The 12,924-nt window shown below is 37.6% G+C and overlaps 1 protein-coding gene across 1 annotated transcript in view; it reads right to left on the reverse strand.

Annotated features, from left to right (window-relative positions):
* Positions 1 to 1,165: 1,165 nt before the first annotated feature.
* The window catches only part of hsd17b2 (hydroxysteroid (17-beta) dehydrogenase 2), a 45,771-nt gene continuing 34,012 nt past the window's right edge, over positions 1,166 to 12,924 (reverse strand). Inside the window, exons 3-5 of the mRNA XM_072595949.1 lie at positions 12,253 to 12,438; positions 10,281 to 10,418; positions 1,166 to 8,836 (exon numbers count right to left, since the gene is read on the reverse strand). Coding sequence (XP_072452050.1) covers positions 8,490 to 8,836; positions 10,281 to 10,418; positions 12,253 to 12,438 — 671 coding nt within the window. The 3' untranslated portion in view covers positions 1,166 to 8,489. The remainder of the gene's footprint in view (positions 8,837 to 10,280; positions 10,419 to 12,252; positions 12,439 to 12,924) is intronic.

Raw genomic sequence — 12,924 nt, forward strand, 5'->3', positions numbered from 1 at the left:
AACCCAACCCTCCTCTCAATCCCCTGGAAACTCACCATCGCCAAAACAGTGGATATTTTCCCTGCAGCAGCTGCCATCCTCTTTGGTGAGGTTCACTTGCTCTGATTTCCACTTCCAAGGGCTGATCGGAGGAAGATACAGTGAGCCTTTGCATCCGGTTGGTAATTTGCCTCCCTTTCAGCGAGTGAGACACCAGATGTAAATGGAGAATTTTATCATTATTCTTTGTTTTGGTCATTTATTCCATATTTCAAGCAAACTACCTGAAACTGCCATGTTGCGTGTTCATTTCGAAAAAAAAGCTTTATTATAACTGAAGCCTGCAGTGCTGGATCCAGTCAAATTGCTCTGAACTGTGTACTGTGAGAACGACCAAGATGTGAGTAAATGTTTTGCTAAGGGCAAGGACAGCAAAGGTGAAAGTGAGGGTATTATTGAGCTGACCAATAGATGAAAAGTATCACTATGGAAGACGAAGACAAATCAGATGAATATGTGAACAAGTTATTGGAAGTGAATTGAAGAAAAATGATCTGTGGTGAAGACTATAGGAACAGAGAAGTGATGACAGAGTCAAGCAGTGCGTCCATGAACAGGAGTAGGAAAGAAAGCTAGTTTGGATGGATAGGTAAAGGGAGGGCATTAAACTCAATACAGAGAAAGATATGCTGAAATGGGAGTTGTTATCAACAAGAAGCCATTTAATGCAGCAAAGTAGTAAGAAGAAGGGATCTCTTAAATACTGGACCAAGTTCCTCATTATATAGATGGTAGAATACAATAATTCTAATGCAACGGTGAGAGGATTGAAGCAAGGGCAGGAGCTAAAAACATAGGCAGCTCATGTCAAAAGAATTGCAAGGTGATAGGATCGATTTAAGAGATCATTACCCTCTCCCAGTGGGCTGTTGAAGCTCAGTCATTAACTAAAGTTGAAGACAGTGATTAATTGGTTACTTCGTTACCAATTACATCAAGGGATACAGGGATAGCATGGGAATATGGTGTTGAGGTTGATGATCAGCCATGATGCAGAATGGTGGGCAAGCTCAAACAGCTGAATGGCCTTCCTCCATGACCCTAAGCTGATCAATACTTACTATAGACCCAATGTTTGTAATAGGATGTTGATTGTCTTTCATTGTTAAAGAACCAGGCAAAATGATAAACAGAAGTGTAAATTTATTTCACACATCAAATCCAAGTTTCTTCAGCTACAAATTTGAAAGCATTTTTTCCGTTCCAGTATTTTACACAATCTTTATTAAAAGTGTTACAAATCAAGTAACATCAATATGGCTTTTATTTTATTACAAATAAGGTAGATCTGTGTCTGTTAACAAAACTGAGAATTGTTTATAGTAAACAACCACTTATTTATTAATTCAGCACTTCAAGGTTCTTTGAGCAAGTTGAACAATTTTTATTGCCCTGCATTTTCAAAAATGTCACAGGGCTGTAGATGTTTACATACACAGCTAGCTTTAAAAAAATAAAAGGATAATAAAAACCTGGCATCTGTGCCTTGGATGAAGAAATTTCACAATATTAACTTTGAGAGACTTCTTAATGAGGTTTCAGATCAAATTATTTTAATCCTGATTTAAAACAATATCGGTTTTCAATTGTTTTTTTTTAATCTACAAAACAGTTTTCATATGCATTATAATGCCTTATCTGGTTCAGCCATTGCCACTTTCCAAAATGGAAATGGTTCAGTTCAGGGATACTAATAGTGTGGACACATGTTTAAATGTAATGTAAATTGTGAAACATAGATGAGACAAGATATCAGTTTTATTGGGTTGAAGAGGTATATATTGAACAAAGAGAAAATCAGTTTTGAGATGGCTTATTCTGTTTTGCCATTCCATTGCTTAGTTACATCAATGTTTCAATGCATGTAATGAAAGACTCCTCTATAGGTGAGGATAATACTTTACAGGTGATAGGGAGGTGTCATTCTTTGCAAACTGATTTATAGATATGCTCAAATGTTTAAGCACCCACAAGCTGTCTTGTCAGGTGAACAAATATCAAGGATTTTATGACCAACCGCACAACAAATGAACGGATGAGATTTTGCATATTATAATTTTTTTTACAGCAATATAACTCATCTCATGAATGAGATGCAATGTATCTGCATGTTCAGCATGCCAATCCTTTAAAATTGTATCTCTATATATTTAATATGCAGATATTATTTAAACTTAAAGTATTTGTTTAAAAAAAAGGAGCTTTACCTCAATATTTACAAATATAAAATAGTCCTCTATGTATATTAGTTTAATTGTGTTTGCCTATACAAAGTAGAAATAACCTGAATCAAGGAATAGTAATTACTTGCTAAGTATCATGTAATCTTAAAGATTCAGTGCTTACATCACCAAATAGTCTTGTACAATTGTATAACTGGCAGCACAGACAAAGGTAAACCAACGGGTTTAATATATCAAAACCTCCAGAAATCACAATAACAACATGTTAAAATAAAACCTGTAGGTAGTTACAGACACAATGAATGGTTTATATTTTGCTGGTCATTAAACTGAGCAATCTTGACTTAACTAGTGATTTGAAAAAGAAACACCTTTAAAATGCAACAGCATAACAATGGAACATAAACAATGTACACAGTTAACAACGACTTTTCTACATTATACACTTGCAAGTTGTATCAGTATCTGATCAGGCTGATCTGTGTCATACTTGTAAATACAAGTAGAGACAATCAACAACAATGCAGTGTAACTATTAACAGCATGAAAGTCTGACCAGATCATTTCTTAGCAATTAAGGTTGCATACTCAGTGCCACTTTTAGCAATTTCAAACTGTGCACTGCATTGGCAAGAAAATGGCAGCACAATTCAAGAACCCGGTATGCAATCTGACACCTGAGCACATAAAATTCGACCCTTGGTAATCTGTCATCATTTGAAGTGATAACTTTAAATACTTAGATTGTAAAGAAAAATGCTTCTATTCACCCACAGTATGACAAGCCATAATCAAACCATTAGAAATAGAACAGTTTCATTATTTTCACATGCAGCTAGTTGTCATAGGTCTCATTTTTCAGTTGAAGAGGTCAAAAAATGTTGCAATACATTTTGCACTACAATAAAATTAGATAAAATTTACTCTGAGGTTTCATTGTAATGCCACAGTAAAAACAGATTTAGTATTCTCATTGCCGAATAAGTGATTGTAAATACCAGATTGTTCATTACCTCTCATTTAAAGAGAGATATGGAGAGTTATCAACTGAAAACAAGACAGAGATAAATCCACACAAATAAAATTCCAAGTCAATTTCAGTTATATACCATTTCACAAAATATAGTCAGTGAAAACAGTGAGATTTATCATAAATATTCTCCAGAACCATCTGAAAATTCATATAATACTTCAAAACAAAATACCAAATGATGCCCCCAAATGTATTGAAAACAAAAGTTGCAAGTATTATACTCAATTTAAATTACAATGTTAATTCGTCCATCCAGTTAAAGCAAGCATGAAGATTTTGACATTCCTTTAAAATTTTTGATGTTTGTTTTCTTATGGGTGACACAAACAAAAATTAAAACCATAAAATATGGTGGCTTTATTACCTACTAATGCCAAAATACTGGTGCAGTACTGTACATTCAGATAGGCTTTATGTTTAAAAAAATTAGTAAGCAACACTTGCTGAAATTACAACCTTGCACAAGATGGAGATATAAAAGAGACAGTTATTGGGTTTGATTCACACTCAGTGGAGTTTATCAATTTGGAATATTTTATGGTCGTGCACTAATCTATTATGTAGTGGTTTTATTGTTGCTAAGTTTAAGACAGCAGCTGCACACCATTTATTTTCTCAAAAATATCACCTTTGAGACCTGAGATTTAGAACATTCAAAACACAAACATCTTTTATGAAAATTGAAAAAAGTTATATCCCATAGCTCCCTAACGCTAAATACAAATAATGTAAAATTGGATAGATTTACAAGCTCAGAACATTCCATTACTTCACAGGAATCTTGGAGTTAACTGAACACATGTCTGTGTTGCTCAATATGACTATTGATAAGCTCTTCAATATTCATTCCAGGTATTGGAATATCCACCTTCATATAATTTCATATTCCATACAGCACTTTGCAGCTTTGGTATTAATATTTTCTATTATGATTTATTCTTTTGTTAAAAAAAGCTACATTTCTTGTGATTTTTGTTGTACAATTACCTTTTAAAAATGTCAGAATGATTCCTCCTAAGATTATTTGATTGTTGTAATGTGAATAAATGTGTAGAAATGGTAGTGATCTGAAGCTGACCCAAGATAATGAATGAACTCTACTGGTAGGGATTGCAGTAGACATAACAGAATTTCATTTCAAGTTTCTGGATCAAGAGACTTGTGATAATAAAATATTTCCCTGAGCTCAAGATAAAAAAAAATCCCCTTAATTACAAAGTCTAATTTGTTGTAATAGCAGAGCCTGCACAGAATATGAGATATACAATTAGTTTAGTAATTGAACACTTGCCTAATCAAACAGTCTGATACACTGTCTAAAATGCTACTCCATCCTGGTTAAATATGTATATTGCATAGGAATATTTCACATTCCACTGAACAGTGCACAATGTTTGTGGAATGGAAATTGATATGTAGCACATTTTCTTCAGGCCATACAACAGGCAACATCACCACAATATTTGCAGCAGAATGTCCCATTTTGAACCTGTGTGAACATCTTGGCCATTACTAATTCCATTGTGCTTTTCATATGTAAGGCAGCCACCCAAAGCAGGTAGTAGGCCCTTTGCATATGTTGCTCAGAGGCCTAGCAACTATTTTATTGCCCTTCTGAGACATTGGGTCATGATGAGTGGAACAGATGCTGGGCCGGCTTCACTTAGGCTTTTTAGGTGGTGATATAGTGGCTCAGTGGTTAGCACTGCTGCCTCAAAGCACCAGTGGCCCAGATTTGATTCCAGTCTCAGGCAACTGTCTGTGTGGAGTTTGCACATTCGCCCAGTGTCTGTGAGAGTTTCCTCTGGGTGCTCTGGCTTCCTCCCACAGTCCAAGGTTATGCAGCTTAGGTGGATTGGCCATGCTAAATTATCCATAGTGTCGAGGGATGGGTAGGTTAGGTGGATTAGCCATGGGAAATGCAGGTTTACAGGAATAGGGTAGGAGGGTAAGTCTGGGTGGGATGCTCTTCAGAGAATTGGTGTGGACTTGTTTGGCTGAATAGCCTGTTTCCACACTGAAGGGTTTACATGAGTAAGTGGCCACTGCAGTCTTAGCAGAGGTAATTTTTTTTAAATAAAATGCTACACTAAACATTGGCTGAGAGGCCTCCCCAATTCTGTAAAATACATAACTATTTTTCCCACTTCTCTACACTAAGATTTGTTTTTGAGTTATTGCCAGTGAGGTAAGTGTTTCCTTCAAATGCAATAGCTAACTTCTGGAGTCAATGACCATTGCAGGCAGCAAATCACAAATAATGTTAACGGTGCCCAAGGTTGGGATGATCTTGAGCCTCCCACTTACACAACTATTGATTATGTGACTGACAATCAGACATAAGAATAGACGTTGGCTGTGTCCATCAGCCAATGTAATAAGTAATTGTCCAGCTGGGACTCAGAAGACTCTTCTAGTCTATTTTAACTTTAACAATGATGATCATTTTACAAACAGCAACGATTCAGTGTGTGGTTTACAGCACCACCTTGACCTAAGTACTGAAACTGCTAGAAATAGACAGCAGGTTATTCAGCATGTGTAAATTGTTTAATGCACACCCTTTACCTTCACTAAAAAGATTATCAAGTGCCCAGAAGGCTGACTACCCTACTGTATTTCTAACAGTTTAATTTTTCAACCCATTTGTTCGTTACAGAGCTTGAATATTGCTGAAAATTATTTTGTTAAACTTTATGTCTTGTGCTCACCAGGATGTTTTTCAAGAGGACAAATAATGGGATAACTTAAGTTAAGCACTAGATAAGTGCTGATTAATTGCAAGTGGACTTTGAATGGTAGAGGAAAAACCATGGAGAATGCAGCAGTTAATGATGGCTGACTGTTAACTGCCAGGCTTTGTTTAGAAATCAAACCCTCTTAGCCCTGCACACGGATGAAAAAAAAACCCACCATTTCGACTGGGACAGGCTAAGCAAAGACATGCCAGAGAATTCCTAGAGGCCTAGCATTCCAACCACAACGCCATAAACAAACACATAGATCTAGATCCATCTATCAACCCCTCAGAAAATGAACAGGAAATGACATCACCACAAACCTCAGGAACCCCATCCAGGACAAACATAAATAGAAAGCAGGAGACAACAGCTTCGCTTCACTTGGAGGTCGCCACTGATGTTACCTAGCCAGGTAATGAAACGTCTGGATATCAAACCTACAGCTCAGCGAGCACACCTACAATCCTAGATATCAAACCAGTTAACTTGACTCTTACTGGTGAAGACATTATCTTGAGAAATGAACCAGAGTTAGGTTAACTTGGTTGATATCTAAACAAAGCCTGGCAGATAACAGTCAGTCAATCATCAACTGCTACATTCTTGATGGTAATGCTGTAACAGAGTCCACTTGCTAACCAATTAGCAATCTCCACTCAATATAAATATTTGATTTCCCTTTTAATTTGTAGTCTTGTGAATTGTCTTGAAGATTGCAAGATGTTAAACTTTGATAAATGTGTATATTTTCAACATATTCAGCCTTTTTGCTTTAATTGCCCATGGTACTTCATGTTGTCATCAAATAATTATTGATTTCTCATCTGTGTTAGCAATTCCTATTGAATTGGATCTGCTTTTTTGTGCGTAATCAGGCACAGCAATGGGTTCTGATGCTGGACAAGCAATGATAGGCCCTTCCAGCAGCCCAGATGGCTGAGTTGACAGCAGCTAATCTAAAAGTCGGGACTGTGTGGGGCTGCCTAATGTAAGGGTACTTAAGTTCTAAAAAGCCAATCCCTCCAGTGTACAGCCACTAAGCCCTGCTGGAGCTCAGCAAATACGACAAAGAGGGTGGGGTCAGAATTGGTGGCTCATGTTTTATTCATCTTGCCCCTCACTCCTCCCAATTGCTACCCTGAGCTCACAACATTGGCCTGTATATGCCCATCAGGTAGCCAATACAATCCTAAAGTGTCCTCACGCAGATTGTTCAGGGTGGGGATGGTAGTGTCAAATTTGCATGGAAGCCAGCAGTGCCAAATTGTGTATGTACACATCTTCAATCCATACTCTGACCCATTTAAAAAATCCACTCTCCTTAAGAATCAAATACATCTTGTAAAAGCAATTATTTTCACTCTATGCAATCTTCAATTCACACTGCACCAAATGTTCAAAAGTGTGTTAAGTTGTTGTACATTTATAGTAGTCATTTAGTATACATTACAAAATTAAAAAGTCATTTGCCAGTACAGAATTTCAGCATTGCTGAAAAATAGGATATATTTAGTCTAAGCTTTTCATCTTGCACGGATGAGGCCAATTTGCAAGAAATACCACAGTAAAGGGAAAAAAAGACCACAGGATATGAGAGAGAATTAGGCCATTCAGCCTATTGAATTTGCTCCACCATTAGATCATGGCTGATATGTTTCTCAACCCCATTCTCCTACCTTCCCCCCATAACCCTTTATCAACTGACTCATCACAATCCTATCTGTCTGTCTCCAATTTAAATACAAAGACTTGGCCACCAAACCCTTTGCAGCAACAAGTTCCATAGATTCATTACCCTCTGTGAAGAAATGCCACCTCATCTAAGTTCTAAAGAATGGTCCTTTCACTCTGAGGCTGTGCCTTTGGGTCTTAGCCTCTCATAGGTAAAAACATCTTCTCCACATCCACTCTATCTCAGTATTCTGAGAGTTTCAATCAGATCCCCTTTACTTTGGTATTTTCGGCAAATTGTTCAGATGAATGCAAGATGAAAATCTTCAACAAACGTGTCTTTTATCAGCAGCACTGAAATGACGCATTCTGCATAATGATGCATTTAGCCACTCCTTTTATTAAAAGTCTCGAACAGTCACAATAACTCATGTGACACTATGGCACAGTGAAACAGTTAAAAGAATAACTGAAGCCATTAAATGAAGTGGTATCTTAATAGATCTCAATGAAGGATTCTTACACTGTGAAAGAATTTCCTTTCTTTGTGCTGTCTCAACTGGAGTTGCTCTTTTAATTATAAATAGTTCATTCTATTGAGTGTAAAAATTTGCAATATTGCTGCTGAATGATTCTGGAAAATAAATGCTCACTCAGACATCAAGCTTTACAAGTGTACAATGCTTATTCTTTGATCAATACAGAAAACCTCATCTCTGAATATTTGTACATCTGAGTAATCAATATAAGAAGTTTTCAAGATAGAATTTGTGGGTTGACTAATGCCTGTACAAATTAGCTGCCAGTGCTAACTCAGAATGGCTACAATCCAATTTCTTTTACTCCATCTGGTACATCCTGACCTGATTTGAGTAAATGATAAAAAATAAAATCAGATAAGCGGGTGGGCAGGTATCGATAGATGAATGGAAAAAAGTTAGCTGCTGTTCCAGGGGAGTAGTGGCTCTTGGGGTTTTTTGCTATCAGTGCAATGGAGATATCATTAAGAACAGGTTGTAGTTCATCTTGCAAACTAGCCTGCCATTTACCATACTTTCCTCTGAACGCAATTATGTAGTTTTCACCATAATCTTTTCTAACATCAGGAGAGAGCTGCTGCATAATCTGTGTGTGTTGGTTGCTCCACTGATCTGTGGTACCAAATATACCTATGGAAATAAAAAGTTTAAAACTTTAAGTAATACATCCTTTGTAGGCATTAGCATGAGAATATGAGAGGCAAGCTGCAGCATTGGAAAATAAATATGTATTCTTGATACTAAAGAGATATGATAGAAGGGGATTCAACCAATACATTTCAACAGCATGAAATCTCAAGGAAATTGAAGATCAGTGGAAGTGTTAGCCAAAGAATGAATCAAGTTTGATAATGAGTCAGAACAGAGAGTTGAGTACAGAGCAAAATATCACCAGACAAATGTGAAAATCAGACAGATAAGCATTGCAAAATATAATATTTCTGTTATTTGTTTTCAAATGTTATATCCTGATGGACCTGAGCCTGTTGGTCAATCTGTTAGCTACTTAATTTCAGCACCAAACCACATTTGTGCGTGTTAATTTCTCAGCAGTTTCAAACAATCAATCTCCTATCCCACTACTTTGGCAAACAGGAAGCTGCAAGCTCAATATGGTCTGGCAGTTCTGGATATATAAAAGTACTTAGAGAAATTTGGCCTGCTAGAAATAGTTACATGCGTTCTGCCTTTTTGTACAAGTGTTCTAAATTGCTGAACAAATACTGCTTTTTTACTCTTCATGCTAGGTTCTTATTGTCAATTAACAACAAAACTCCTCAATTATCAAAATCCAACTTTACCCTCCAATGCCCAGTGTTAATTGTTCAGATATACAACTGCAGCTTCCCTTTTCTTTCTACATGGTTTCCTAATCAAATTAGGATGTAAAGAACCCCCAAATTTCCACAAGAGATCTTCAACCTCACTTGCTCAGACTCATCATCATTCTAGCTATCCTAAAGTTATCTGAAGCTTAATATTAAACACTAGAGGTCATCCTCATACTGTTACAGACAGGGTGGGGTCGAGGCAGTTAGCACTCAAAGTAATCATTCATTGTCAGTGATCCCAAGAGACAGGATCTGTGCTATCAGTTTTTTTTCCCCACAACCACTAAATAATTATTTCCAATATAAATAATAAATTGATTTTTGATTTACAAAACAATGCATCACTTAAAAGGTGATCAATGTACAACTGAAACTGGCTAATTTTTAAGCATGTCAGAATTCAATAAAAAGTGTGTTTTTAGATGGACTGAGCATTGACTTGAGGAGCCCATAAAAATCCATTCCAGATAGAATTCATAATTAAATTCAAAGCAATATGTGATTTCAATCAGGATTATTATATTGGCCCAATTGTATTCTCAGAAAGGCAATTCATTTATTTATCGGATTTAAATCTTGAATTATATATAAAATGTATTTTACACACACACACAAATCTTAGTATTTGATTTGCACTCTCTTTCATTTAGGGAATGTCAGATGATGAAAAGAGAATAGTGAGGCTTGTGAAAGTTGTCCAGTAGCTCAAAGGCTGGGAAATATCTTCCTTTGCAGATACACACCTGTTTTGAAAGCACTAGGCTGGATGGTGGCCACTTTGACTCCCCAGATGGCAAGTTCTTGTCTCAAAACATTGGAAAACATAGAAAGTGCAGCTTTTGAGGCACCATATGCTGCAAACCCTAGCAGTGGTGTAGTTCCTGTAACAGGACAGATTTATAAAAGCATGAACAAAATCCTGGTCAGGCGTACTTGACTACACCATGAATGTCATTTTAGGCTTTTGTACAAACAGAATTTGAAGTTTTAAGTTATGTACATACTAAAATAGTAAACTAGGAAATTCTGCCCAGAAACGTAAAAAGCAAACAATTATTTAATGCTCTGAAAATCTAAAGTGTTGGATATACCATTCCCCATCCAGGTTTCCAATATGTAATCAACAGTCAAGGTGAGGGTCAAAATCCTAAGGGTGAATTTTAACTCCCTTAAAGAGAATTCAGGTCAGCTGGGATTTGGAATTGTGGGGAAAAAAAACGACATCTGACCCCAACTTGGCCAATTACAATTATAATGGTGTTTAATAGAAGCTGAAAAAAAAACTGAAAACAAAAAAAAATGCTGGAAATCACAGTGGGTCAGGCAGCATCCAAGAGAGCAAGCGCAGTACAAATTCCAGCATCTGCAGTAATTTGCTCTTGCACTGTGCTTATCTTTGAAGGAATTTGGAGCATTGAACATTTCTAAGCTCCAGGTGTTACATTCACACCTTTCCTCAGTATAGATTACTGGAAACGATAATGAAAATCCAAGGTGATGTTTGCAGACGAACCTTTTCCAAAAGGTATGTGCACATTCATCTTTGCTCTCTGGCCTCCCCAGCTGACAAACCTGGGGCATGGAAAGGTTAAGTTTGTACAATATTCTCTTTACCTGGACTGATTATTCATAATGAGAAATGGTACCCACATGTCTACACATGTATCACAATCATCACCATGTGTGTACACAGCTGCAGAGGTGTGACGATCGCAGTGAAGGAAGAGGCCAGGAGTGAGGAGGAGATTGGGAGTGAGAGGTTGGGGTGGCTGGGGGGTGGTAGGGTGGAGAAGAAAGGTGCAGCTGCCCCAGTCTCCAGGGCAAAGCCTTCCAGCTTCAGGACGGACTGCATCCAGGCAGCACGGCAGCTTGGGGGGAGTGCTAGGCAGTGACCAGCTGAGGGCGGTAGAGTAGCAGAGGCCAAGGAGACGTAGTCTGCAGGTACTGTCACAGAGGGCATGTTCCACACGAATGCTTCTTTTGAGTGTGGGAATCAGAGTCATCATGTCGGCTTACTGATCAATATTAGATTCGCTAAGGTATGGTAACAGGCCCTTTGGCCCAACAAGTCCACACCGACCCTCCAAAGAATAACGAACCCAGACCCATTCCCCTACCCTATATTTACCACCAACAAATGCACCTAACACTATGGGCAATTTAGCGTGGCCAATTCACCTAACCTGCTCATGTTTGGATTGTGGGAGGAAACCGGAGCACACGGAGGAAACCCACACAGACAAAGGGAGAATGTGCAAATTCCACACCGACAGTCACCCAAGGCTGGAATTGAACCCGGGTCCCTGGTGCTGTGAGGTTAACCACTGAGACACCGTGCCATCCAATCTGTGATGTACACCCATCCTGTGATGTACACAGGACTGTGGAGTTTGGAGGAAACGCTGTTTATGAGTCAGCTATATTTCTTAAAATGTTCCTGAGTGATATTCAAATTGTTGCATTCTCAATAATAAGAAAATATGAAGGGTCTACAAACCTTTTTCTTGAAGAAGAGAAACATGACATGTCTGGATGAGCCCTGAACATTTCTTTCAAAACAGACTTGCAAAATTTACTTAAAAGTCCTGTGCCTGACTGGTTCTAAATTGTATTGGACTAATTAGAGAGAAAAGGATCTCAGGGGTTGCACTAAGTGCAGAGCTGAGGCTTAACATATGCAGAGTGTCTCAATACTTACTAATGAAGGAACAGTACCTGCCATGCTTGAGATGTTAACCAGTCTGCCTTTTGCTTGGCGGAGTAATGGAAGGAACATTTTAGTCAGTTCCACGGCCCCGAAGAAGTTCACGTCCATGCAATGCTTGTAAGTACTCATTGGAAGAAGTTCTGCATCAGCAACAAATTCTAGGATACCCGCATTATTCACTAAAGCCCAAAGTCCTAAAAATTACAAAACAGGATTTAGACAAGGGTAACACTGTAATACCTCTCGTCATTGTTGCAAAGGAAATATAAATCACAATTGCTTTTTCTCAAAGTCCCTGGGTTACAAAGATTCCATTCACAAGTCCATTCCCAAGTTGATTTGTAGACAAGTTGGAACACAATACGGGGCAATATAAAATAGCTGTTCATAAAAACAAGAATGTGTTTTCATGTTAGATCTTTAAGATTAATATTAATACATTTCTGTACAGGATTGCTTTTGCGATCACTCATAAGTACGATCATTCGTAAATTGGGACCGCCTGTAAGCACATATATGATCAAATGGAGAGTATTATGAAATTAACATCATAAACCTACTTAATGTTTCCAGCATTCATCAGTATGGGTGGAACGTTCCACTCCTCAGTGTGGTGTGAGCAATGGTAAGAAAGAAGGGGCAATACAGGGAGAATGAAGATCAAAATGTAAACAAAGAAA

Source organism: Chiloscyllium punctatum, chromosome 26 (genome assembly GCF_047496795.1).
Source record: "Chiloscyllium punctatum isolate Juve2018m chromosome 26, sChiPun1.3, whole genome shotgun sequence".
Classification (NCBI taxonomy): Eukaryota; Metazoa; Chordata; class Chondrichthyes; order Orectolobiformes; family Hemiscylliidae; genus Chiloscyllium; species Chiloscyllium punctatum.